This window comes from Candidozyma duobushaemuli, assembly GCF_002926085.2.
Source record: "Candidozyma duobushaemuli strain B09383 chromosome Unknown C_B09383, whole genome shotgun sequence".
Lineage (NCBI taxonomy): Eukaryota > Fungi > Ascomycota > Pichiomycetes > Serinales > Metschnikowiaceae > Candidozyma > Candidozyma duobushaemuli.
Genome location: NW_020289897.1, coordinates 1,534,804 through 1,560,774, shown reverse-complemented (window position 1 = coordinate 1,560,774; position 25,971 = coordinate 1,534,804). Strand labels below are relative to the sequence as shown.

The window sequence follows — 25,971 nt, the reverse complement described above, 5'->3', positions numbered from 1 at the left end:
TAACTATCAACCAAACGAGCCCGAGATAAACATGACATTCGAATTTCCCTCTCCATAAAACACCCCACACGAGTTCCCCACTGTGACCCAAGTACCCAATCCAATTCGCCAATTTGTATGTATTGCAAAGACAAGTGACATTCCCACCCCACACTAAACAGCGGCAACACCAAATATCAACAACACACAACACGGTCACACGACACGGTTCCAAATAGACTCCTCCAATCAACTCCCCGAAAACCTCGGAAATTGATTTCCCGGGACTGTGCAGAGATTTGCGTTATCAAGGCTTTGTAGATAATGCTCGGTTGTGTCAGGTTTAAGCGAGGTGGGTCTTACCGTACGTCACACAACCTGAGCCTCCCCAAGCCACGGTGACATATCAACAATCAAGAGGATGATCAGAAAGATAAGCGAAAGATTGGTGTAAAACCTTGAACTCTATTACCCCAATTGAGGCCTCAGGGACCATCTGCACATCGATGTTGATGCTGCACTGATACCTAATACAACTGCATCAATACACTGCCCCACATGGCCAAAAGACTTATATTGTGCATTTCGGCTATTGTGATCAACAATAGTTTAATTAGGCACCAGGCGCCGAAACGTCTTCTTCACTTCCTTCTTTCCTCATTTGACACATTCGTATATGCTGTCAACGCATACTAACGAGTGCTAACTGTAGCACTTGTCTTGGCCCCATGGAAAATCCCCAGATCAAACCTCCACAAAAGCACCCTCGCCTACGTGCCGTGCTTGTTTACAATGGCCGTCCTGTAGGTACAACTGCTTGTTTTTCCGAAAACCACATGGGTACCTTATCACGCACATACCACACGTGCGCTTCAAGATAAGATATAAATGGACGGCAATTTCTTGTTTATGATCTCTAGAAAATGGTTGCAATCTCTCCTTTGATCAACAACGGCTTGCTCCTCACCACCCAGCTGGTGTTCCAGGATGTCGCTACTCCCAACCAGGCCTCTACTGAACAGTACAACTTGATCAAGTACTTGGGTGGTGCTGGTCCATACATTCAACACCCGGGCTACGGTATTTCTACTTCTATTCCTGACCAGTGCACTGTTGAACAGGTCCACTTGTTGTCCAGACACGGAGAGAGGTTTCCATCGAAGGGCAAGGGTCGCCTGTTTGAGGAGTTGTACGGCAGAATCAAGAACCACACTGAAACGTTCGTTGGTGAATTGGCGTTCCTCAACGACTACGAGTACTTTGTCACCAACAAGGAGTACTACGAAAAGGAGACGTCGCCTCAAAACTCCCAGGGTCTCTATGCTGGTACCTCTGATGCCTACAACCATGGAGCTGACTTCAGAGCCAGATACAGCGATCTTTTTGCAAAGTCTCTGGAACCATTGACCGTTTTTACTTCCAATTCAGGCAGATGCCATGCTACGGCTAGATACTTTGCCAGAGGTCTTTTTGGCGATGACTACGGTGACGAAACCGCCAAGTTTGCTGTGATTGCTGAAGAACGCAAATACGGTGCCAACTCCTTGACTCCAAATGTCGCTTGCAAGGACTGGAAAAAGGACGTCGACCACAGCTACAGAAACTTCAACACGGATTTCTGGGATGCCGCTATTGAGAGAATCTCCAAGGGCAACAACTTCAAGTTGTCCAAGGGCGACCTAAACACTTTGGTCGCCTGGTGTGCCTACGAAATCAACGTCAGGGGCTCCTCGCCTTTCTGCAACTTGTTCACCAACGACGAGCTTGTCAAGAGCTCTTACCGTCTGGACATCTCCTACTACTACAACAACGGTCCAGGCAACAAGCTCACCGAGACCATCGGAGCTCCATACTTGAACGCCACGTTGGCCTACTTGAAGGAGGAGAACCCTCCACAGAAGTTTGTCTTGTCTTTTACTCACGACACCAACATTGAGAACTTCCACTCTGCCCTTGGCCTTTTGGCTCCAGATGAGCCTTTGCCATATGACCACATTCCTTTCCCTATTCCATACGCCCACTCCCTGATTGTGCCCATGGGCGCCAGATTGTACACTGAAAAGTTGAAGTGTGGTGACGACATTTACGTCAGATTCTTGGTCAACGACGCTGTCATTCCAGTTAAACACTGCCAGGACGGTCCAGGCTTTTCTTGTAAGCTTTCTGATTACGAGGACTACGTGAACACCAGACTCGAGGGCAAGGACTTTGCCTCCCAGTGTCAGGCTGAGGATGTGCCTGACCAGGTAACTTTCTTGTGGGACTATGCTACGCAGAACTACTCTGCTCCAGACATCGACTCGTAGATGTCGCCTATTTATTCGCTTCTTCCTTCGCTACCATTCTGATTCGTATACCCAAAATAGTTTAATGAATTTTGAATTTCATGAGGGGTTGCATTGAGCCTTCGATTTTGTCATATCGTTTCATTCAGAGCATCATTGTTGTAGTAAAATATTGGCACTCCATACGGTCAAAGTTAGAGACTGTTCAATTCGTCGTATACGCCTCTTATTTTTTTTTTTTTTTGCTGAAGACGTTGATTGAAGGTCGCTTCGGGATCGGTGTCTCACTCACCTGCTCCTTAGCTTTAAAAGCTATAAACCGAAATTATATAGTAAAAAACCTTCTCTCAAGTTACCAGATACCAGAGTGGCTATGACTTCACACCTTGTTCTTGTTAGTTGGGGTGGATAGCGAGCGACAATGTATCTTTGCTGGTTTTTCAAATCATATTATGTCATCGACCCTTCGGCGAAACATTGCCCTTTTCAATTGTTGGGGCAGAAGGGGATTATGTGGGAGGCACTCTTTGCAGCCTCATCACGTCCTCAGTAATAGACAAAAGACCTCAGCTTGCTAAAAACATCAAAAACCGGCTCTTCTTCGATTTTTGCCATTTTCCACGGCCTGCATATACCGCTTATTTTATGGCAATTATCAAACCCGGCCTATTGTCTCTTTACTGTCAAGCGCAGTGGCGCAGTGGAAGCGCGCAGGGCTCATAACCCTGATGTCCCAGGATCGAAACCTGGCTGCGCTAGTTTTTTTGCATTTTGCTTTATATAATTCTTAACAAACAATGATAATTCTTCTTCATTCATATTGCCCAAACGCAACGTTATAATCCGTTCGAGCGATTTCTATACCAGGAATGAACCAAGGCAGTTCGCAGATCCATTTTGCAGCCAAACAAACCAACGTAATACTTCCTACTTTGTCGAATCTGAAACCATCACCAGGTCCATAAGTTTTGAACCTCCAGCTTAACAACCCTCAAGCTTCTTTGTACCGCCCTCACAAACTACAAATTATTTTGCACTTTTTTGTGTATCATCACATTTGTCTCCATTCGCGATCCTCAACCCAATATCACGAACCAACACATCATGTCCACTACTTCACTACAACATATTTTTCTTTTTTTAAATTTTTTATACTTTAATTAGTGAGACCGCCAGCGAAACCCTAGAGAAAACTCCGCAACCGCTCGGCATCGTAGATCAACGAGTCCACAACCAGAAACACCCTGGAGGTGGCCCTCATAGTGACATGCAAATGGTCAGTCAGAAAAACGTCAGTGACAACAGGCAAAATTCGCTCAATGTCAGCTAGCGCTCTTCTGTAAGAGTGTTGCCCGCAATCAGCGAAGAAAATGCCGTCACTGTCCTTGACATTTTCGGTGAGGTCAAAGTGACGAAGAGTCACCATGGTGCTGATTCTCACACATTCTCTGGCTTCCGTGAGCATCTGGACCAGTAGGGCCTCACTTAAAGCGGCATCGAGGTCCTTCTTGAAAAACTCCACCTCGGACTTGGCCCGGCGAAGCTTGTCCAACACATCAGTGAGTCTGGATTGGATCAGGTGGTTGCAAACACCCTCCTTGTAGTCCTCGTTGATGAGGTCCAGCTCCATGAAAAGGGCACGAAGATGGCCCGAAATTCTGGAAATACGGCTGTTAAAAGACAGCATCTTCTGTCCTCCAGACACAAAGTTGGCTCTGACCTGGTGCACCATCTGGGACTGAAGCACACGGTAAAGGGTCTTGAGTCGGTGGGCCAACTCTTCGGCAGAAGACAGGGTATCGCCTTCGATGGCGTCGAAGGTCTTAGAGGCGAGTTTCTCGTAAAATTCGAAATTCACCTTTTGCCATGGCTGCTGCGTCTGAATGGGAAAAGTCTTGGGCTTTCTGACAGCAGAACCAGAGGCATCTGGGGAGCACACTCGAGGAACAAAATTTGCTGGATCCTCAGTAAGGTAGGTGGTCAATCTGACCGTTGGCTTGAAGGTAATCTTGGTGGCATCGTGGCTCACCGTTTGGTTTTCAAGAGTATTGAGAAACCGAGCGATTCGCTGGGCTGGACGGCGCTTGAAAAGACGAGGAATGGCCAATTGTAGAGAATTGTGCAAATTCACGCCCTTTCCGTTTCTGTCCACCTTGAAAGCGGTAAACGAGTGGGTGAACTCGATTTCGCTAGGGAGTTTGTCCAGGAACCTCGAACGGAAGGAACTCGAGGACGACGAGGCGTAGTGATCGTTTTCAATCACCTCAGGAACAAAGTCGCCAAAAATTGCCCTGGTTACAAAAAGAGCGTTTCTCGAGGCTGCGTGGAGCTTGTCTAGCACAACTGGCATTGCGCTATTCACCAGAGAAACGGCCTTTTTGAACACACTCTTCTTGGGCGGCGCAAAGGGGTCTGGGTTAAGAGGGACCCACTTGGATCCTGTAGCTTGTGGCGTAGCAATGGCCGAGGTGGCCTTTGCCTTGGGCATCTGGGAAGGTGCCTTGAAAGGCACAAACTTGGTAGAAGCTGGAGTCATGGCGGTAAGAACGGACATGCCTGTGGGGAAGTGCTTTGTGAATGTGGTGATGGGCGATTCATTTTCTGGCGAAAAGGACTTCAATTTATGTTGCAAAGTTGGCTTGTTGGAGTTGGAGTTACCGTTTTCGCAGCCACCTATGGAGTAAGTGTAGCACAATGAATGACCTCAGGCCAGCGTCACAAAGCACGATTGAGGCAAGATCAATGGACTGGGAGTGACTAGGACGTTTTATTTTTTGGAAATAGAGCACTGCACTTTCTACGTTGCAATTAGCTGATCGAGGGATGTGGTAGATGGAGGAGCTTGGTCAGCGCTTATGTAAGCAGGAGGTGGAAGTGATGGATGTGGGAGGATTAGGAGCTTAGTGACCAGAAATTTGCTCAAATGACATGAAGAAGAAATTGAATGAAGTGGGACTCCCACTAGACCTACTATAATGGCCATTTGTGCTGTGACTTAGCATTTGCTTGCACTTCAATAGGTAGTGGAGGCTGCGGAGAAAAGAGTAGAGAAGAAGGAGACGTTTGAAGACAGCGGAACCAAAAAAAAAAAAAAAAAAAAACAATAATTCGATCGCAATAATGCATTTTGATTGACCGGGAGACCCTTTTGCAGCCATTACATGTTGCACCCGTACACCACCAATCAACCATACCCTAGATACCTCCAATTCCAGCCAATGACTCTGATATATGACTGGAAGTGGTCATTGGCTCATATTCTAGCCATGAAGGTCCAGCAAAGCATCCCTTTACCCCTACTTCTGCCAGATTTTCGCCCCTTAAAATGGGAGTCACGTGACAACATCACCACCATTGCTCAGTATGAGTGATAATCCTGATTCAGCTCGAAACACTTATCGCATAAATGGAGGGTCTGTCGCTGGCTGAAGGCTCCAGCAAACAAAGGAGAATGCACAGGCGTCGCCCAAGAAAGTCTCCCAAAGAAGGCGAAGAGAAGCAGAGTCGAAGAGGCAAGCTGAAGAAGGCATCGACCCCAGAGACACCCGAACAGGACTACCGATTCTTGGAGATTGTGAAGCTCGTCAAAAAGTACATTCCTATAACGATAAATGGTCTTGCGGTCGAGAAGATTGTTCTGCTACAGTTAGAGAACCAGGAAAACGTTCCCAAGAAGGCAAAAGCAGAGATCGTCATTAACCATGTACTCCGTCTAATAAAACGAGATGCCCTGCAACCGTTGTATCTCAGTTTCATGATACCCCCCGCTGACCCCGACTTCCCCTTTGAGTTGGATACGTTGAAGTTCAACTTGACCATTCCTCCAAACTACCCCAAGGATACGAAAGAGCTCCCATCGATCATTGTTCTCAATAGCGATATTCCCAGAGGCTTCAGCATCAATATTGAAAGAGGCTTCAAGGAGATTGCCACTGTGGCAAGACTGAAAAAGAAGATCGAGTCTGATATTACCCTTGTGGATGGGAGAGGCCTATTATCGCAGATTCAAACGCTCAACAAGTACTTGGAAGATTTCTTGAAGCAGGAAAAGAGACAGACAATGAAGTTTGTGAGCTTCAAGCCTACAGAAAACGCATCACCTGCTCAAGCTACTAGAGAAACTACGCCTGTTGTGGTTCCTCCTACACCTCCACCGGAACCTCCAGCACCACACATCAGCAGTGAAACAAACAGACTCAGAATCAAGTACATCGATGAAATGTGCACGAAACTTGCCCACCACGTCAAGTTGTTCCACAAATCTGCCAAGGAGATTCGCTATAAGGTTATTGTGCCAGTGGCTGGTAAGAAAGTGCCATGGCTTTGGAACTTCCAAAATAACCACGCTGACATCTTCCTTTCGATTCCAATCGAGTATCCTGATATCACACCGACCTTGAGCATCCCCACCAATTTCAGCACAAACTTGCTTGTGGCTAAGAAGGTTGGTCTAGATAAGACAGACAAGTCGTTGGTGGAGATCACGCAGGAAGCCAAGGCTTTCGAAAAGAACTTCAAGGTGAACGCTGAGAGCTGGATAAAACTGCAAGAGAGCTTGCCGCTTGTTGATATCGTCAATTTTGTGAGCAACAATATTGAGGTTTTGGGACTTCCTCCACAGGAGTACCAGAGGATCGTCCAGTTGATGGAAGAAGTAAAGGCTACATAACGGCATTAATGCATAATTACTCTCAAATGTATAAATGACTCGCATATTACTCCCAAAGGTATTTGATGATTCTCCAGCCGCGGTTGGGTGGAGGAATGTCCTCTGGGTTCTCCTCGATATCCTTGAACAAGACCTTCAAGTCCACGTCCTCAGGCTTCTTGTACTTGGTCTTTTTGAGGATCTTCCAGAAGAGGAACAAAAATGTGAAAAGGGGAATCACAAAGTAGGAACTGAAGAATGAGGAAATGTCGAAATTGTCATTCAAGAAGTTCTCGTAGCCGCCTGTCAAAAGAAGAACGACAAAGAAGAACAACGAGAACGGCGCCGCATACTGGGCCAAGGGCATTCTGTATGGCAAATCTGCTCTGCTGTAGCCCTGGACCTTCAAGGCCCTCATCAAGTGCAAATGATTGATGCCAATGGCAATCCACACCAAAAGAAGGTTGGCACTCGTCAAGTTCTGGAACCAGCCAAAAACCGTAGAAGCACTAGAGCTGACACTCATGTAGGCCAAGGGCATGAAGGAAGCCGAGACCGCCACACCCCAATAGGGCAATCCAAATCTGTTGGTCTTGAGGAAGAATTTGGGTGCCTGACCCTTGGATGCTAAGGCAAAGAGGTTTCTGGAGGTCTGGACCAAACCCATGTTGGCTGCAGAAAATGCTGACGTCAACACAACGGCATTGATCACACTGGGGAGACCCTTGATGCCGGCGTCTTGGATGGCAATGACGAAAGGAGAGCCTGTGGAGTCGCCTGTGGTGTTGGCAATTTTTGGATTGTCTGCTGGAAGAATAAGCGTGAGACCAAAGACTGTGAGGATGTAAAGCACAAACACTCTGAAGAAAATACGCTTTCCGGCAGTGTAGATGGAGTGTCTGGGGCTCTGAGTTTCACCAGCATAGAAGGAAATAGCGTTGATACCACCGAAAGCGTAGACGGTGGATCCGGTAGCTTTCCACCAGGACAAGAACTGGCCGAGGTTTCCGTCGGTGTAGTATTCAACAAATGGCGTTTTCTTCCAGTTACGGAAGCCAATTCTGTCTACGCCAGCGACCCCACCAAGGTCCAAAACAATGGAAAGAATGATGAGACCGGCAATGAGAAGCACCTTGAGCACACCAAAGAAGAACTCGACTTCACCGTAGAACCGAATTTTGTACGAGTTGCATGCGAGAATCACCACAATGAAAACGGTGATCCACACGGCCGGGTTCAAGTCGCTCCAGTAGCCCATCACCACCGCAGTAGCTGAAATTTCACTCGGAAGAATATGCTGGTACACACCGATCCAGCCCAATGCAAAGGAGTAAGCGGAATCCACAAAGTGGTCGCCGTGTCTGATGTAGGAGCCTGTCACGGGCATCAAACAGGATAATTCGATCATGGCCAATTGGTTCAAACCGACAAGAAACCCGATGAACAAGTAGGAAAGCAACATTCCCACATTACCTGTCAAGGCTAGCGTTTTTCCACTCGACAAGAACAAACCTGTGCCGAAAACACCCACCAACGACAACATCTGGATATGACGCTGTTTAAGGCCTCTATCGAGGTTGGCTTCCTTTTCGAAAACATTGTTCTTGAGCGAGTCGGAGTCCGGCTTTAGCGACTCGAGATCAACGACGGAAACGTCGACATTGTTGGATTTGCCTGTGCTGGAGGCCGACCTGACGGAAGCCGTCTCCAGGATGACACTGTCAGATTTGCTCATGCTGGATGAAAAATGGGGGAATTTCGATGCCTTAAATACATGGCTGCAAGATATCTAGGCGACGCAGGCACTGCAGAAGTTAGTAGCCGCTCATGAAGAAGATGATCAATTGGATGCGTTAGAAGGAGAGAAAAAGGCCGCTAACGCCGAAGGTGCAGCGTCAAATGCAGAAACTGTTTAGATGGACCAATGGCGTTGCTGGAATTTGACGTTTCGATGCACATCTGCACTGTTTCTGTGGCTGCTAATAAGCAAGGTAGGCGATTTACAAGAGCCACAGTGCGGTTGATACTGTGGTGAAAAGCCGGCGGCTGCATAGTCTACAAAAGTGCATCTTCCGATGATCTAATCGCCGTGATTCAAATTAGGCGGTAGATTCAAATCAGGTTTTTTTTTTTTAGAAGGTAGGGCTAGTTGTCCGAGATGACGCCTTGGAACGTGCTGAAGTGATTTTTTATATGGAGAGCCGCAGCTTGGCAAGGCAATCTCGCAGTAGAGAACAAGGCGTTTTTTGTTTTTGACACCGGCCCGCATCCGCTGAGCATAGAAGCCCGGATTCGGTGTTCTTTGGAAAAGGTGTTGGAAAATGCACTTTTGATAATTGTTCCGATTGCGTCATAGGTCGCCTGAGGTATGCGAAGAAGGTGCTGATTTTGCGCTACCAGCATAGACCTTCCGTTTCTGGAGGCCATAACCGATTGAGCGTTCGATGTGGTCAAAAGTCAGAGTTTGCCTGAAACATCTAAGGTTTAGCAGGTTTGTGGTGGGGACTGTGGTTTCGTGATTATTCGTTATCAGATTAGTGAGGCTCAGGTGTGGATGAGCGATAAGAAGGTAGTACCGGGTAGGTGATATGGTGGATGCACATCGGCTTCTGGACAAGACGAAAAAGGTATGGCGGGAATTTTCCGTTGCGTTTTATTAGGATGATTTGAGAAGGCGTTTTTGGATTTTGGTCTACGGCAAAACTAGGATCCAGCAGGGTACTAGCTGCTGAGGGGTAGAGGTTAATTCAGGGTAGACCGATTCTGAAGATCATTTCTGAAGGTGACACCGAAAGTGGCAGAAGCGATGAGACTGCGTTTCTTAAAGAACAGATGATTGCTTGAAACACACAGTTGCTCGTAGAACGATAGATTTATGAACGGGACACTACGATTCTTTCCTATTCACACTCTACAGTCCAGTTATTAGTTCAGAAAGTTCTTTGTGCTTCCAGGCTATTGTCCACGGTTCTACGGTGCCTGCTATGACGCCAAATGCCCATTGACCGAGCACCTTCCATAGTGTTCTCATAATATTCACCATGGGTGACCCAAATTTGTAAAATAAATGCTTTTTCATCTCCGACGTGACCTCGTTTATCTCTGCAATTCCCTTATTGAGCACAGGTTGATCCGTATTTTTCTTGATGCATTATCTTATCGCTGCACCTACCATTTTGATCCCAGGTGCGATAGTACATACTGAGGACTTGTTTTTTGCACCCATTTAGTTTCTGCCTGAACCAGACAAAATGAACATTTGTGGGTATCGAAATGATCAGAAAACACAGGTTATTGCTGATTATCGAAAATCCAACCACCCCAGACTTCAGCCCATTAAGCTACGTCCTCCTCCACTTCTCGCACCAAACTAGTAACTCCAACACCAACGGCATGACTTCAACCAGCCCTCGCCTGGTCATCAACACTCGAATATTTTCTAAACCCACCAGAATCGGAAAATAAATAGAGCCCTTCCCTCCTCTCTTCCCATTCTCTATCCACCACATCTTCTTCCCCAGTTTGACACCAGAGCATCTACTCCGTACACAAACACAAGCAACAATGTCTACAACTATTTCGATTCCAGCTAACGCTTTCGGTGGCTTGTCCACCCAGCCCCTCGAGCTCACTTTCAGCGCCGAGGAACTCAACGACTTCTTTACCCAGTATGCGAAGTCCAAGTCTAGCCCTGAGGCTAGTGCCCTTTTCCAGTCCAAGGTGGACGAGGCTGCTGCTTCTCACCAAAAGACTACCGTGATCAAAAAGAACGAGCCTTCTCAGGCCTTCTTTGGCGACCACGCTTTGTATGAGATTCCACTTCTCAACGACAGCGACATGAAGACTCTTGATAATCTTCAGCATTGCTGCGACACTCAGAACGACTTGAACGAGTCTGATTCTGAGTCTGACGAGGAATTTGGGTTGGAGATTAGCGTCCCAACCAGCAGAGGCAGCCTCTCTCGAAACCGCAGTGAAGCTACTCCAACTCAGACTGAACCAGCCAACCTCCAGGTGGGCTTCTTGTCGCCCTACCACAACTTCATGAAGCTTTTGAAGCTTTGTGACTTGTACAAGTCCAGATACCCCACTCTTCCCCAGGTATCCAGAGCAGTGGACTTGTGCTACACCCCCATCTTCCCCATCGACATTTTGGAGATTCACAATGGTAGATTCAACCTTGTGGCTCCAAATGCTCCCCCAGCTGCTCTGAAGAAGTTCCAGCGCTCTATTCGCAGGGAAAAGAGAGAACTTCTTTGTTTGACCAAGACCTTCAAGGTCCCCGAGTTGGTCCATCCAGGATTGGTCCAAGAGGTTCCAATGGATACCTCCAAGCAGGTGGCCAAGATGGGCCCCAACTTCACCAAGCTTTTGCAGCTTTTCGAGTACTACCACTCGTACTGGAAGCACCTTCCCCAGGTGAAGAAGGCCGTCTTTTACACCTCTGCTACACCAACTACCTGCGTGCTTGATGATACCAAAATAATCCTCATCAAGGACCCTTTCCCACCACGTGTCGAGGTTATCGAGACCTCCGACTTCAGATCAACTTCCCCTCTGGAGTCCGACAGAGCCAAGGCTCCCTCTTTGACATCTCCCCTGTCACAAGAGGTGGAGCAGGTTGAATTCAAGGAACCTGCTACTTTGCTTTCTCCACCCAAGGTTTGTGTTTCGGAGCTTCCTGCCCCCGAGAGGTCGCCAGTGCCTCAGCAGAGAAGCTGCCGGAGAAACACAAAGAGAAGAAGGCAGAATCTCCCCGGCTTCAAGAGAAGACAGAGAAGAAGACGGAACAAGAAGCCTGCCTGTGCCTATGTTGTGCACGGCCCCTGACGGGATGGCTTCTCCAAAAATTTAAAATTATAAAAAAAAAAAAAAAAAAAAAAAAAATGTGAAAAATAGAAAAAAATAAAAAAAATGTGAAAAGGAAAGTAGTAGTGTTTGTAGTGGATATTTGGGGTTCCATTGGAGGTGTATGTAGGAATTTTGCCCTTAAGCGGACACAGGCCATATTAACAACATTTGTTTCAAAGAAAAGGAAGATATATTTGATCGCTTGTATGTTTCTTAGTCTTGAAGCGGGGGTTCTATATTCTCAAGGCCCATACTACTTGTACAGGCTTATGTGGATACCAACGAGACACTAAACCACCCACAAGCAATAAAGCAAAAAGGCCAACTTTTTCTTTGCTTCCATCAATTACACTCTACTATTTGCCATGAATTCTTTTCACTCCGTCCTTGAGTCCTCGCTTCCTTCCACCTCTGAGTCATTCAGGGTCCATTTCGCAGCCACCCTATGAACCACCACATTTCATCAAAATCACATAAAAACAAGACCACACCCTCCCTACACCAGGAGGTTCCAGGTTATTTTTCCTCTTTCGATAAAGCTTCTCTATTTTATGGAATCTGGCGTCCGCCGTCTTCCTCCGCTTCCCTGTCTGCAGACTGTTGATGTACGCATCACATCCAAAACCAACTACACCTTCTACTCCAACTAATCCCATACTCACAGCACCATGTCGGAAAAAGACCTCGAATTTCAGTATGCCAACGAGTGCGACCTTGAAATCCACTGTTCTCCATTTGGCCTTTCAGGTGTCTACATGAAGGTCAAGGGCACGAATATCATGGGCATAGGGTCCACCATGGGTCTAATTACAGGAACCTCCAAAGGAACGATCCACTACAACGACAGTGCAGACTTGCAGGACCAGAGATATAAGCTTTTTGTGGTTGTGGACGAGGAAAACACGCTACGGATCGACTTCACCAAGATCATAGGGCTTTCTGGAGATGACAAGGAAAAGGTGCACCAGGTGGAGTTGGGCAAGGAAGACGCGGAGCCTCTGCTTATATTTACGGGTCAGTGCCCTGAAGGAAGGCCCGATAAGATCGATCCTTTCATTGGCATCTTCTCTTTTGAGAGAGAGGACAAGGCGTAGGTGGTGGAACGCTTCAACGAGAGATTGAAGGATGGGGAGGAGGGCCCTATGCTTGTGGATTCAAACCATAAAGACTAATTTAAAGAGCAGGTTACGTGAGCTACACTTAGCATTGGCCAACCACGGATGACATCAAAGGCCCCAAGACAGAACAGTATAAAGCGCTATTAGGCTTCACCCGATAGAAAGACAGACAAAAGCCTTTCGGCCATTACCCAATCGGGAATCCACCCACCATCACCACCATCATCGAGCCCACCGCTTGTTACCCAATCACCACCCTCCAAAGACCCTCCAGAGTCAATGACCAGTCGGCAGACCCGGATTTTAATACCTTCCTCACACCAGAGCACCACGACGACGTTTTAATAACTCCTCGGACCATGCTCCCTCGAGACCAAACAGGCACCTGGCGCACCCGTCAATTTTCCGTTGAACCCCTCTACCCCAGCTTTAGTCTCGGAGACGCACCGGAGTGGAGTTAAGATAGGGTTTAAGGCCGTCGCTACACGAACCCAAAAAACTACAGTTACGGGGCCGATTATGTTGAGAAGACAATATTGGGTACAGAGGAGTTATGCTGGGGATGCCTCGGGTCCTTGTTGGCTCACCGGAACCGAGCTGGCTGGAAACCTTCTATGCCTGAACTCTAAAGTGTAAAAGTCGTGATGCCGAAATACTCGGTGGCGGCTTCTGCGGGCTTCTTTGGCATAATAGGTGCTATGCAGCCAGCCTCTGCATTTGCCTCTAGGGTGACCCCTGGGGTATTGCCATCGAAAAAAAGGGTAGTAGAGGAGATAACGAGGGCGGATCAATGTAAAGAAAAACGACGATTATGTTTCGCCCCCGTTCAAACAAAGAGTCATTGGCATTTTGTCTCGCCAATCACCGTTTTTCGATAGTCGGGCTTCGGGGCTGGGCGACTCGGTGCGATTTTGCAACCGTGGATATCGTGGCAGGTGAAAGATACCCAGGTCGTTTCTCCATTCAAGGTTCTCGAGGGGGCATTTAAAATATTTTATAAGCTTAACTCACAGGATTGCGTGTTTTGCAAATCCAAGCCCTCCTAGGTTGTGACACCGAATTTTTCATCTTCACTACGTCATGCCATATTATCATGTTCAATCTTAGGACTTAGTCGCGGGACAATAGCATCTGATCGAGCGGGTACCACCTAGGTCCCCGCCAGTGGCCAGTGTAATTAATTATAATTCTTAATAAAAACACCTTCGTAATGAAAAGATCCCAGATCCCTAATTCATTTTTCCGTATTTCCCCAATGCAAATCGTATAGTGGCCTTGGACTGACGTGGGGAGGCCTCGGTAGAAAGGCGGTCACGTGCTCTTCCGGCGGGGTTTCACATGGCGGAGCGGGCGGAAGCAACCAACGGTCCTGCTTGTGGTGTACGGTTTTTTCATGTGCGTCGCACTGGGAGACGCTGATTTGGCCTACTAGCCAGCGACATTTCACTAGTACAATGTGAAATCTTTGCCTTTCCCAAGTCAACGTTGGCTCTACCGGCGTCGGCGAGCCGGCTGCAGCGAGTGGTGTACGGGTTTTAGGACTTAAATCTGGGGTCCTCGGTACGTGTGTAGTGCATATGCAGCACCGGCCTCAAAATGCGGAGTGGCCCTGGCGTATGAATGTGATTCGAAAAAGTATAAAGACCCCCCTGCTCCCTCATTTTTTTCGCCCATCACCCCACATTTTTTTTCACATATCACCATGGATAGATTGAACCAGTTGGCTGGCCAGTTGAGCCCTTCCTCCAAGCAGGCCGTTCTCGAGAAGAACCCAGATGACGTTGTCATTGTCGGCGCCTACAGAACCGCCATGACCAAGGGTGGTAGAGGTTCCTTCAGAGATGTTGGTTCCGACTACATTTTGACCAAGTTCTTGGAGGCTTTCCTCAAGAAGACCGGTGTCGACCCCAACTTGATTGAGGACGTTGCCTGTGGTAACGTTTTGAACAGAGCCGCCGGTGCTTCTGAGCACAGAGGTGCCTGTCTTGCTGCCGGTATCCCTAACACCGCTGCCTTCATTGCCTTGAACAGACAGTGTTCTTCCGGTTTGATGGCCGTTTCCGAGATTGCCAACAAGATCAAGTGTGGTGAGATCGATGTCGGTGTCGCTGCCGGTGTCGAGTCCATGACCAAGGGTTACGGTGCCGATGCCATTCCAAAGGTTGACCCAGCTTTGGCTGAGAACGCCGAGATGGCCAAGTGTTTGATCCCTATGGGTATCACCAACGAGAACGTTGCTGACAAGTACAAGATTCCAAGAGAGAAGCAGGATGCTTTCGCTGCTGAGTCTTACAGAAAGGCCGAGCAGGCTGTTTCCTCGGGTGCTTTCAAGTCCGAGATCTTGCCAATTGAGGCCATCCTCAGAGATGACGATGACGATGACGAGGAGGAGAACGCTGAGCCAGCCGAGAAGAAGATCATCGTTGACACCGACGAGGGTCCAAGAAAGGGTGTTACCGCCCAGTCCTTGGCCAAGTTGAAGCCAGCCTTCAAGTCCGACGGTACTACTCACGCTGGTAACGCCTCGCAGGTTTCCGATGGTGCTGCCGCCGTGTTGTTGATGAGAAGATCTGTTGCCGAGGCCAAGGGCTACCCAATCGAGGGTAAGTTCGTCCTCTGCTCCGCTGTCGGTGTCCCACCAGAGATCATGGGTATCGGTCCAGCTGTTGCCATCCCAACTGTGTTGAAGAAGGCTGGTTTGACCGTCTCCGACATTGACATTTTCGAGATCAACGAGGCTTTCGCCGCTCAGTGCTTGTACTCTGCTGAGACCTGTAACGTTCCAGCTGACAAGTTGAACATCAACGGTGGTGCTATTGCCTTGGGTCACCCATTGGGCTGTACTGGTGCCAGACAGTACGCCACCATCTTGCCTTTGTTGAAGAAGGGCCAGATTGGTTTGACCTCCATGTGTATCGGTACCGGTATGGGTGCTGCCTCCATTCTTGTCAGAGAGTAAGTAAATATTTATTACGGAATCTACGCCATTTGATGAACTAGCATTTTGTAGGCCCCGGTGCGAAGAAGGCGAAGACGAAGGTCGCCATTTTCATAATATCACAAAACTGCTACATGTCTCACGAATAGGCTGGGTCCGCTTGTGACCAATCCCGTTTCGTAAAGCCTGTGAATTTTGCTTTGTGTTCGTTTGGAAGTACATCGGTTATATCGATGCCGCAGGAATGTATTTCCGAGCTTCTATGGAGCCGTTGAGAAGGGATTGAAGTGTCAAGGAGAAACGATATCAGAACTTCTCAAACTAGTAGCTTGAAAGCGTTTGATGCGCTGTTTAAAGACTCCTAAGAACGCCTCTATATGAAATGGTAGAGTAGATTACGAGTTATCCAGTAGTGGAAGATCGTGGACCATAACCAAGACGTTATTCTGATCGGCAATTTCGTTTTGAAGGCGATCCAATCGTTGCATCTTACATCGATGGCCGTTTTGAACTCTGAGTACTGGTCCCTTCATAACCCTTTGAGCTATTTCATGCGGGCCATTTAGGTAATCAAGACAAGCTCAAGAGACTAGCAGACATGACGTCACTGAAAAACTCGAGAAGAACATCCTGCGCCGAAGATCGAAAAGATAATCGACCAGTGAAAAACTTACGTCGAAAGTAGAGGTAGACGCCTGGGCATCGTGAGGCGTGGTGCCGAGAATTTACCTGCTGGGTTTCGGAAGGCCCAAAAGGATGGTTGAAAAAGGCCAGTAGAGGATGATCGGCACAAAAATGAAGAGAACGAATTGCAGAACAAAGGCTTGCACAATACATCCCTTGAGGAAGCCTCCATCCGTTGCTTCTGCGTAATCAATGATGTAGCGCTTCAGAATCATCAACTCTTCACCACAGCCGCACAGACGGCCGGTCCGAATCGAGATCTCCGCCGGAACAAGCCAAGCCGGCGGCTTTGGAAATAACCTGGTTGCAAAAAGCTTAGTAAAAGGCTTCCGAAACAAAAACACCGAATAGGGAAGCTGCTTGAGGAGGGATCGGAAAGACCTAGCAGCGAGAGAAGAAAAGCAGCACAAGCACCAGCGGACCGCTGCAAACTTGCAGAAACACAATTTGCGAGATAGCACACAAAAAGCCGAGGCCGTTGTGGCTCCCTTTTGAGAGAACCTCTGACCCAATCAAAGAAGAAACCTCCGCCGTTGATGCATTGCAATTTTTCAAAACGCGATGACATTCTTCCGAGCATGGCTCGAAACCGCCAGGACCCGGATCATTTGTTCCACAATTGGGCCGCCAAATAGCCAGCGCAGCAGAAACAGCCGCTTCGTGGGACCCACATGAACCGGAAGGAAAATATACATAGCAACCGAGCGTCCGGAAACGCACCTCGCTTGAAAAATATCAAAGTATCACCACCGCCATAACAACCACCACGGCGGCTGCATCGCGGAAAAAAGTACCAGTATCAGAACCCCTCAGCGCCATCGTGTCAATGGCAGCAAATTCACGACAGAAGCCTCGACTATGTGCCAGGGATCTTGATTGTGAGCGTTTTCCACGCACACGAGCAATGAAGCGCTGCGCGAGGTGGAAAGCAGTGCGCCTCTTGGCAGCCAAGAAGGTTAGTGAAACGTCCGAAAGAAGCCCTGGAGACGGTTGAAAAACGAGGGATCCTCGAGAATCCATTTGTACTTTCGTTTGAGGTTGTTTGGGGTCGTTTGCCTTGAACGAAACCGTAAAGTGTAAGTTGCTGCGAATCCGCGTCATCTCCATTGTGCGTCTGTGGAACATAAGCTTCCACCCATATCCATCCACAATTTAAGCTAGCGTGTGCGAGGCAAAGCTTAAGACAACGGTGCAGCCACAAGGGTGCACTTTAAACCGCCATAGACCATTTTCTCCAAACCACGCCACTTGCAGCCACAGGCCAAATTCCACCCCGAGACCACTTCCACCTAGACCACTTCCACCCATTTCCGTTTCTGATCCATCGCCCTTTGTCTTCCTTCATACACCTCTGTTTGTAACCGCCTGTCACACGAGCGTTCAAAAATACAAAATCCATGTGTCGTCATTGGCGTGATTGTTCGCTTATTTAGTGCCGTGCGGTCCCCCACAAACCGGCCCGAGCCCTGGCTACCCCTGCGGCTGAGCACCAGCGCCAAGAACTATATATATACGCGGATTCCCACCACAAAAACAAGTTTTTTAAAATAGCGGCCAACTCGTCCTTTAAATAGTTTCGCCTGACCACTCGCTGGTTCCCCGTTTCTCACCTCGACTGCCCCGCCGAGCAACACCTGCATCGCAGACGCGACTTCCTGTGCTACAATGGCTGTGAGATCGTGCGTATGTTTTCTGCTATATAGTCCACTTGGGTACCTGTTCTCTGTGTCGGACAAGCAGCTTAGCACCTGGGGCATAAAACCCAGCCATTTGCTTCTTTTTTTCTCTTCGCAACCGCCTTTTTCTAGATCCCCTCCAAACACCCACATTTCACAGCATGGTTGTTGTCACCTTGAAGAAAACAACACGAATCGCCGTGCTATGTTTGACCGTCATCGTGGCCTACTCAATGCTTCTAGCGTTGAACCCGATGAAGTCGCTAGCTCAGCGCTACCACAAACTGGTCTATTTGAACCTCCGTATTCTATATTTCAAGTACATGTCCGCCGACCTTAAGCTAGATACGAGCTCCTCGTTCCAGCAGACTCTAGACGATGTGTCCACCGAGAAACTCGGCGACAACACTTCCCCAGATAATTTTTTTATAAACCCAAACTACATACCCGAAACCACCTTGCCCATACCGTCCTATTACGGCACAGACGATAAGCCTTTAATCCAGCCGTTTGACCCAAGATTTACCCTCGCCGCCTACTACCACTGGATTCGCGCGAACCCAGACAAGCCAGTTCCGTTTCATTGGTCCGACTGGGTCGACCTCAAAGATCTCAATAAGTACATTCTTTTACCCGAGAAGGCTAAGCCCAATTGTACCGAGGTGTATGATATCTCCAACCAGAGAAAGGTGCTCAAGGGCTCTGTGGCTAGACCGGTGGAACAATATTGTCACGATGACTCGCTGTTTCCCTTGGGCTGGCGTATCAGTCAGTTCCCCCATGCGCAAACTAGAGAAAACATGAGAATGTTGGGCAAGTCTTTCCTTTACTCTGGCTTTCCCAGTCCAACGAAACTTGTGTTTTTGACGAACGATGCGGGCTCTTACGTCATCGATGTTGAAGACCACGAGAATAATAACTATCGAAACTCGGTTTTGTTCAATGGAATGGTCGAAGACATTATGACCGAGTTGGACGGACGTTCATTCGACGTTCTCAAAGCGTATAACCAGCTTGTGGAGTCCAGACCGCCCACTAATGCCGACGGCGTGATGCGTGATTCCGTCATCCACCTCGACCAGGACATGTTCCACGTCGACGCCAAAGAGGTCATTGATGAACTCAAAAGAATGGACCACAAATCCGTCATGGACAAGAAGTACCTCGAGTGCTTGCTTGACTCCACTGGCACTTCCACTCCAGTCAAGTACTTTGACGAGGCGAAGTTGGTCAACTCTGATAGCTCCAAGATCTTCGGCGAACATCACGACTGGCGTTTCTTTGATGGTCTCACAATCAATTCTGACAGACAAGTGCTTGTCTTGCATAGACTCATCAAAAACTACCTCCAGTTTTGCAAGACCCACGGTCTTGTCACATGGATTGCGCATGGCTCTTTGCTTTCTTGGTACTGGAACGGTATGGCTTTCCCCTGGGATGCAGACACCGATGCTCAGATGCCGATTAGAGATTTGCATAGATTGGGCAGAGAGTTCAATCAAACCCTTGTTGTTGAAAATGTTGGTGTTGACGGCGTTGGTGATGAGACGAATTTCAACGGTATGGGCTCGTTCTTCGTTGACGTTGGCTCCAGTATCACTCACCGAGAGCGTGGTAACGGTATGAACAACATTGACGCTCGTTTTATTGACGTGTCTACCGGTTTGTACGTCGATATCACTGGCCTTGCTCTCAGTAATGAGACAGCCCCATCCAGATATGACTACAAGATTAACCTCGACAAGAACAAGAAGAAGCTCAGTACCCAGAGCAAGCTGACTTTCGTCGATAATGCATTGAAGCAGGTCTACAACTGCAGAAACCGTCATTTCAGCTCATTACAGGAGTTGTCACCCTTGATTGTGCTGGGAGTCCAGAACCAGCTTGGCTACGTTCCCCTGAACTTTGGCTTGCTTCTTGACCAGGAGTACCAAGTCAAGGGTTTCTTGCAGACCAACTTTCAAGACTACTACTACCTCAGAAACCTTCGTATTTGGGTGAACAACAAGATTGTCACGGAGTACATCAAGAACAAGGGCAAGTTCGTTGAGGACAACTCGGTAAAGAAGGAGAAGCGTGTTGTCAGCGAGGATGACGCCAAGATGATTGAAAAGTTGAACTTGGATGACCACAAGAACTTGATCAAGCACGAGTGGATTTTCAGGGAGTATGTTCTGACGAGAGATTTCACGGCGTTCCACGAGGAGCAGATGAAGCATCTTTTGCGTAACCGTATGGAACGGTATATCGAAGGAGTGAATCACTTTTCAAACTCCAACACTGTGAACCACCCACTTTGGGCCGACACATTCATGCATCATATCCATGTTGATAAGATCAGATACGAAGAGGAAGTCGACAAGCTTCTCGAGCTTAGCAACGCATACAAGGACGAGGTGAGGAAGGAAGAAATAGAGGCCCAGAAGGAGAGTGAACGGGCAAGAGAGAAGGAAGAGGCGGCGAAGCAGAAGCAAGAGGAAGAGGCGGCGAAGCAGAATCAGGAGGTGAAAGCCGAAGACGCTAATGACGACGCCAAAGAAGAGCTCGTTCCGATTTCGGATGATTCTGATGTCACTCCCGACACATCAGCCGAGGAGGCCAGAGCTGAGGAGGTCTCCCCGAACGAAGTGCCCATAGAAGAAGCACCCAAGGAAGAGGTCCAAGCCGAGCAGGCCCCGGCTGCACAAGATATACCAAACGAAGCTCCCCAGGAGCCACCACAGGAAGCTCAATACAAGGAGCAAGCCGCCAGCAATTAATGATACACGAGCATGCATTATATAACGAGATATATTGTAGACAGGGTATACCATCAAGGTACCATTGGCATATGACGAAAGAGTACTTCATAAGGTGTAGACAAGAAACGAGGAGAATGGACAAAGCGGTTCATGAAATCTGGACAAGGCTTTCGTGTCGAGAATAGGTCTAGGCAAGGATGATGTCACTGCTGGCGATATCGGGATTTGTATGTATCTAACGATGTAGGGACACCTTTAAAAATTAGAGACACCGGTAAAATACTCGATTGTGCTATGAAATTCAATTAGTTTGGTCTTCAAAAAGAAAAATTTCCCGGAAACCCAGCTTTCAGTGGAGGCCGCACCAAGACAATAAAATGTTCTCCTCCATGGAGAAGACCACCACGGTACTTGGCGGTAGTATTTATAGGAGTGAGATCCCCACGCATGGGGCGAAGCAGATAAAAATATCGCATGTTATGAGAAGTTAAATTTGTGTTCTATGAGCCATGGGACGTAACCAATTAGATCGAGTGACTTAGAGGTTGGATTAGAGAGTTTCATTATGTTCATTGGATTCATTGTGTAAGGAGGGTTCAATATATTGGAGGAATTTACGAAATTAGGGTAGCGCGATCGATTGAGGCTTATGGGCATGTCAGAGTCAATCAGGCCCCTCTCACCTGGCATAGTATCCTACAGCAAATGCAACCTGGTGTTGCAATAGACTTCTTTAAATAGAAAGTCTTCAACTGCAAATTTGCAAAATCCAAAAATACCTTCAAATCACACATCACTTCTTCATCTCCCTTTAAGCGGGTTGCAGGTGCCCCAGACCAAAGCCAGATGCAACGCAGGGTCAGATTTAGGTGAGGTAGGCTGAAGCGCAGCGCGAGTAAAGCGGCTAAAAAACACAGAAGCCTCGTGAGACCCCACGTTGACGGGCTTCCAAGAAAAACAACAACCTTCTAAAAACACGCCCAATGGAAAACACCATCTATGAAGTGGAACTTATTCTATTTTTGCAAAACGCATCACCGAAAAAGACGTATAATTGGCATTTGCAGCCAGGAAGGCTGAAGATGGCGCAGGGGACTCAGCCTCGCATAGCCCAGGCGAGCCACCCGATTTTCGAGAATCACCCGCCCTAGCACCAGCCGCGTATTTTTCAGGAGACAAAGCGAAAAACAGGAAGGGGAAATGCAGAGGAAGGATTCGCTGAAGCGGAGAAATGAGGCGAAGTCGGTGGGGAGCAGGAGAAGCTGAAAATAATCAGTTTGTGAAAATTTAAAAAAGAACATCACTTATTATATTGTGCTGGTGTTCAGACTTCCCTCCAATTCCATCGCACTTCCTGGCCCGCACTTAATTTTCCATTTCTGGCTGCCGATGAATCCCGCCTTATTCGTAACTGTTAGCCCATCGCCAAGGCGCGATTCACGGTCCACGCGACAATGGTTTTTTCCACGAAATGAATATTATCAGAGACGGGTCAGGTGCCTCGTTGTAAATTATTATTTCCGTTATGTGATGGCCAAAACGCCAAGTTGGTCAGATTCTATGACATCCACTTAGTGAGCATGGCAAAGCGCCCGCCGTATCTACTCCTCCATGGGACCTTTTCTTTTCCGTCTTTCTTGTCAAAGTGCCTTGATTATTTCGTGGGTTCCTCCATGTGAGTAGCAGGCGTCCTGCAGATAGTACGATGGGGCGCCGCGCCCCCCAAAAACAGCTGCGGCAACGCCAGAAAAGAAAGGTGGAATACAGGCGACAATCAAAAGGAGGCTTATAAGACAAAAGCTCGTGCCATCTCCTGTGCAGGCCAGGCCCCATTACACCGCCGCCACCAAAAACTATATAAGGCGGGCGTGCTCCCCCAGGGCCATTCTTCCCCATCTATCCTTACTTCATATTCACAATGCAATTCTCCAACGTTATCCTTGCCTTGACTGCCGTGACCGCCGTGTCTGCCGCTAACAACACCTCCAACGACAGCACCAGCAGCGGTGACTCTGGTGCTGGCCAGGTTGCCTCCTTTGGTGTTCTTGGTGCCGCTGCCGCCGCCGGTGTTGCCATGTTGATCTAAGCGGAATCGCTGCTTTTCCCTGAGGACCCCGGAGGGTCCAGGTTTACGGTTTCGGTAATAGATTTGCGCCCAGACCCCATAATACTGCTTTTTTTTTTTATATCATCTTTTTACCCCCGTTTGTGTCTGGGCTGGCCCACCAGCATACGCTAATTTATACACTTGTTCGAGTATGTAATACAATTCAAACTAACTGTGAGACCTTCCGTAGACCATTTGCACGGCGCCTATCTCGAGCTGCGTCTTTGGTGCACGGGCTCCTGAAAAAGCCCCCTCCCCTTGGTCCGGTGTCCATGGAAGCCTCCAAAGAAATTTTCTGCCATTGCCCCTGACTCCCCGTTGCTATTTCTAGTCGTACTTCCGAGCCGCCTTTGATCGTCGCTTGGCGACATCCAATATGCTTGCTGGATGAGGCAGGCCAAGAAGTGGTTCTCGGTGCGCGGCTGCCCCACTATGGAAACTTCTTTGGAAGCTCTCCTCAGGCAAGGTTGCTAAAAAATTGAGACAAGGCGTTTTGAAAAATGGAGAGAGAAAATTAGAATTAAGCTTTTTGGATCCTCCACACTGTGGCCTTGAGAAGGCTCGATTGGTCTGGGCTTGACAGCTTTGGCAGCGGAACGTCAATGGCAATTGTGGAGGACCCGATTTTCATTTTTCTTGTAAACAAAAGGAATGGCGTCGGAAGGGTGTTGTGAAAACGGCGGGCCAAGCAAAGACGGTCCTTTGTTGGGTTGCCCGGTTCTCAGGGTGGGCCTTGCTATGAAGTTTATGGGTGATTACAAAAAAATACGAAATGACCAAAACGGCAGCAACCAAAGAAAATGTAGCAGTCGCGGTTTGGTTCCACAAAAAGGTTGCTCTGGAGAATTGTGAATGACAAGGCACACTGAGTCGGAGCTATTTTCGGCTCCATTGTTCAGGCCGCAATGATTGTTCTATGGAGACATGTAAAAAAAACATGTTTGGGTTGGTCAGGGTTGCTCAAGACGGTGGAGACTAATGAATTGAAATTTTTTTCTTGAAGGTATGTGGATCAAGAGAGGTTCATGATACTTGGGGTTATCGGATGCTCAGTGTCTCAAAGTGGAGTGTATGAGTTGGGTTAGCATTTACGGTCTGTCTATGAAAGAAAGACAATATTGAACTCAAAGAAGCTCATTGTTCAGACACGTGGGCTTCGATTCGTGTAGAGACGGATGTGCATTTGGAGTTGTCAGATAAGAGCTGGGATCGAAGTTTTACTTATTCCGCGAGTTACTGATAAGATCTTCAGAAACGGGTCACAGTCGATTGTCTTGTTCTCAAATAGGTGTTTACAAGTAGAATAGCTCATTGGTGATAAAATTATTGAAATATGTAATCGAGGTATTTTGTAAGCTTTTGGTGTATTGGTAGATGTTACATAGAATCCGCACACGAGCATCCAGACAATGTGATGGTTATCTTACGAACACACGATTTTACAATTGCAATGGAAAGAAGTGTTCTGTCTTGTTGCAAACTTATCCTAACGATATAATGCATTGGTACGATCTATTAGAGGCTAAAGACAATTCTGGTGGGCATTCGACTTCTAACGTTGTAGTCTACTTTTCAGTAAGAAGCCAACTTTGAAGCAACGGTATAGAATATAATTTACCATTCTGTGGCAATCCGTCGAACAGGAGATTATACTCCGAAGGTATATACTATGCCATCACCTCTCATCAGCTATGCAAGATACCTCTCGTGAATTTTGCACCCAATGCAAGGCTCCCGAAACTCATCAGAAAATCACCAATCTCTCGTAATTTTTATTCAGCAAAAAGTCATTTAGTAATCCACAATATCCGACTCTAGATGTCTTGAATCTTCCCCACTACCCATATCCACTGTCTTAGTAAGCATCGTGCCGATCGTATGCGAACCCACCGTCGCTTAACCACACATGACACATTTTTACGAATAGCCAATAAACTTCAATTCCAACCCTAAGCCTCCACCGAAACCTCTCAATCACAGCTCCTCTGCCATTCCGAAGGTCGGCTATAAAAGCCTCCGTCGCCGGTGTACTGATGTGTCAGCATAAGAGCCCCAGATCAACCACTTGATTTTCCACAACCACCATGTTTACCGGACTTGTGGAGAAAATCGGCACTGTGCTCGAGTACAACGAGCTTGACAAGTCGTCTTCAGGCGGCAATGGTGTTTCCATGGTCATTGGCGACTGCAGCGAGATTCTTGTGGATGTCCATTTGGGTGACTCTATCAGTACCAATGGAGTGTGTCTCACGGTGACTGAGTTTGACGAGAAAAAGACATACTTTAAGGTTGGCGTTGCTCCCGAGACGTTGAGAAGATCCAACTTGGGTGATTTGAAGGTGGGTTCTCCTGTGAACTTGGAGAGAGCTGTGACCTCTGAAGTCAGACTTGGAGGTCATGTCGTTCAAGGCCATGTTGATACCGTGGCGACAATCACAAAGAAGCAGACTGACGGCAATGCCATTACTTTCACGTTCCAGCTTCGTGACCGTGAAAACATCAACTACATTGTGGAGAAGGGCTTTATCGCTGTGGATGGTACTTCACTTACGGTAACGCAGGTGGACTACGCCACAGCTGAGTTCCTGATCATGTTGGTGAGCTACTCGCAAGAAAAGGTCATTTTGGCCAAGAAGGAACAGGGCGGTTCTGTGAACATTGAGGTGGACTTCACTGGAAAGTTGATGGAGAAGCAGATCGAGTTGACCCTCGAGGGCCAGCTCAAGAAGGAGAACTCTCCCTTGGTCAGATTGATCGAGGGTATCGTTGAGAAGAGGCTTGCGGGAAGTAAGTGAGTTTTGGTGATATCAATTGATCGTGGTAGGACAAGGGTAAGTTCATGGACTTTGACCCAGCGACAGATGCCAAACTGCCTGAGACGCCAGAGGGCTATGCAAAGAATTTACCCAAAAATCAACAATTGAAGTATATTTGAATAGTTATA

General features: G+C 47.7%; 9 protein-coding genes and 1 non-coding gene across 10 annotated transcripts; 8 read left to right on the top strand and 2 right to left on the bottom strand. All coding sequences in view use genetic code 12, as the record gives it.

Annotated features, from left to right (window-relative positions):
- Window positions 1-902: 902 nt before the first annotated feature.
- On the top strand, window positions 903-2,285 carry CXQ87_003571 (histidine phosphatase family protein; the record flags this gene model as incomplete). Its single annotated transcript, XM_025482046.1, has 1 exon — window positions 903-2,285. One exon carries the CDS (start codon window positions 903-905, stop codon window positions 2,283-2,285), a length of 1,383 nt encoding a protein of 460 aa, XP_025336664.1.
- A 665-nt stretch (window positions 2,286-2,950) lies between these two features.
- Window positions 2,951-3,022, top strand: CXQ87_003570. The gene has a single exon. It is a non-coding gene; the product is annotated as a tRNA-Met (tRNA).
- A 425-nt stretch (window positions 3,023-3,447) lies between these two features.
- On the bottom strand, window positions 3,448-4,818 carry CXQ87_003569 (uncharacterized protein; the record flags this gene model as incomplete). Its single annotated transcript, XM_025482045.1, has 1 exon — window positions 3,448-4,818. One exon carries the CDS (start codon window positions 4,816-4,818, stop codon window positions 3,448-3,450), a length of 1,371 nt encoding a protein of 456 aa, XP_025336663.1.
- An 852-nt stretch (window positions 4,819-5,670) lies between these two features.
- Window positions 5,671-6,933, top strand: CXQ87_003568 (uncharacterized protein; the record flags this gene model as incomplete). The annotated part of the gene is made up of 1 exon (XM_025482044.1): window positions 5,671-6,933. The coding sequence occupies one exon, from the start codon at window positions 5,671-5,673 to the stop codon at window positions 6,931-6,933; it is 1,263 nt and encodes a 420-aa protein (XP_025336662.1).
- A 46-nt stretch (window positions 6,934-6,979) lies between these two features.
- Window positions 6,980-8,647, bottom strand: CXQ87_003567 (uncharacterized protein; the record flags this gene model as incomplete). The annotated part of the gene is made up of 1 exon (XM_025482043.1): window positions 6,980-8,647. One exon carries the CDS (start codon window positions 8,645-8,647, stop codon window positions 6,980-6,982), a length of 1,668 nt encoding a protein of 555 aa, XP_025336661.1.
- Window positions 8,648-10,476: 1,829 nt separating this feature from the next.
- On the top strand, window positions 10,477-11,742 carry CXQ87_003566 (uncharacterized protein; the record flags this gene model as incomplete). The annotated part of the gene is made up of 1 exon (XM_025482042.1): window positions 10,477-11,742. One exon carries the CDS (start codon window positions 10,477-10,479, stop codon window positions 11,740-11,742), a length of 1,266 nt encoding a protein of 421 aa, XP_025336660.1.
- A 689-nt stretch (window positions 11,743-12,431) lies between these two features.
- On the top strand, window positions 12,432-12,857 carry CXQ87_003565 (uncharacterized protein; the record flags this gene model as incomplete). Its single annotated transcript, XM_025482041.1, has 1 exon — window positions 12,432-12,857. One exon carries the CDS (start codon window positions 12,432-12,434, stop codon window positions 12,855-12,857), a length of 426 nt encoding a protein of 141 aa, XP_025336659.1.
- A 1,726-nt stretch (window positions 12,858-14,583) lies between these two features.
- On the top strand, window positions 14,584-15,840 carry POT1 (acetyl-CoA C-acyltransferase; the record flags this gene model as incomplete). The annotated part of the gene is made up of 1 exon (XM_025482040.1): window positions 14,584-15,840. The coding sequence occupies one exon, from the start codon at window positions 14,584-14,586 to the stop codon at window positions 15,838-15,840; it is 1,257 nt and encodes a 418-aa protein (XP_025336658.1).
- Window positions 15,841-18,340: 2,500 nt separating this feature from the next.
- On the top strand, window positions 18,341-20,938 carry CXQ87_003563 (uncharacterized protein; the record flags this gene model as incomplete). Its single annotated transcript, XM_025482039.1, has 1 exon — window positions 18,341-20,938. The coding sequence occupies one exon, from the start codon at window positions 18,341-18,343 to the stop codon at window positions 20,936-20,938; it is 2,598 nt and encodes an 865-aa protein (XP_025336657.1).
- Window positions 20,939-25,111: 4,173 nt separating this feature from the next.
- On the top strand, window positions 25,112-25,822 carry RIB5 (riboflavin synthase; the record flags this gene model as incomplete). The annotated part of the gene is made up of 1 exon (XM_025482038.1): window positions 25,112-25,822. The coding sequence occupies one exon, from the start codon at window positions 25,112-25,114 to the stop codon at window positions 25,820-25,822; it is 711 nt and encodes a 236-aa protein (XP_025336656.1).
- Window positions 25,823-25,971: the final 149 nt, after the last annotated feature.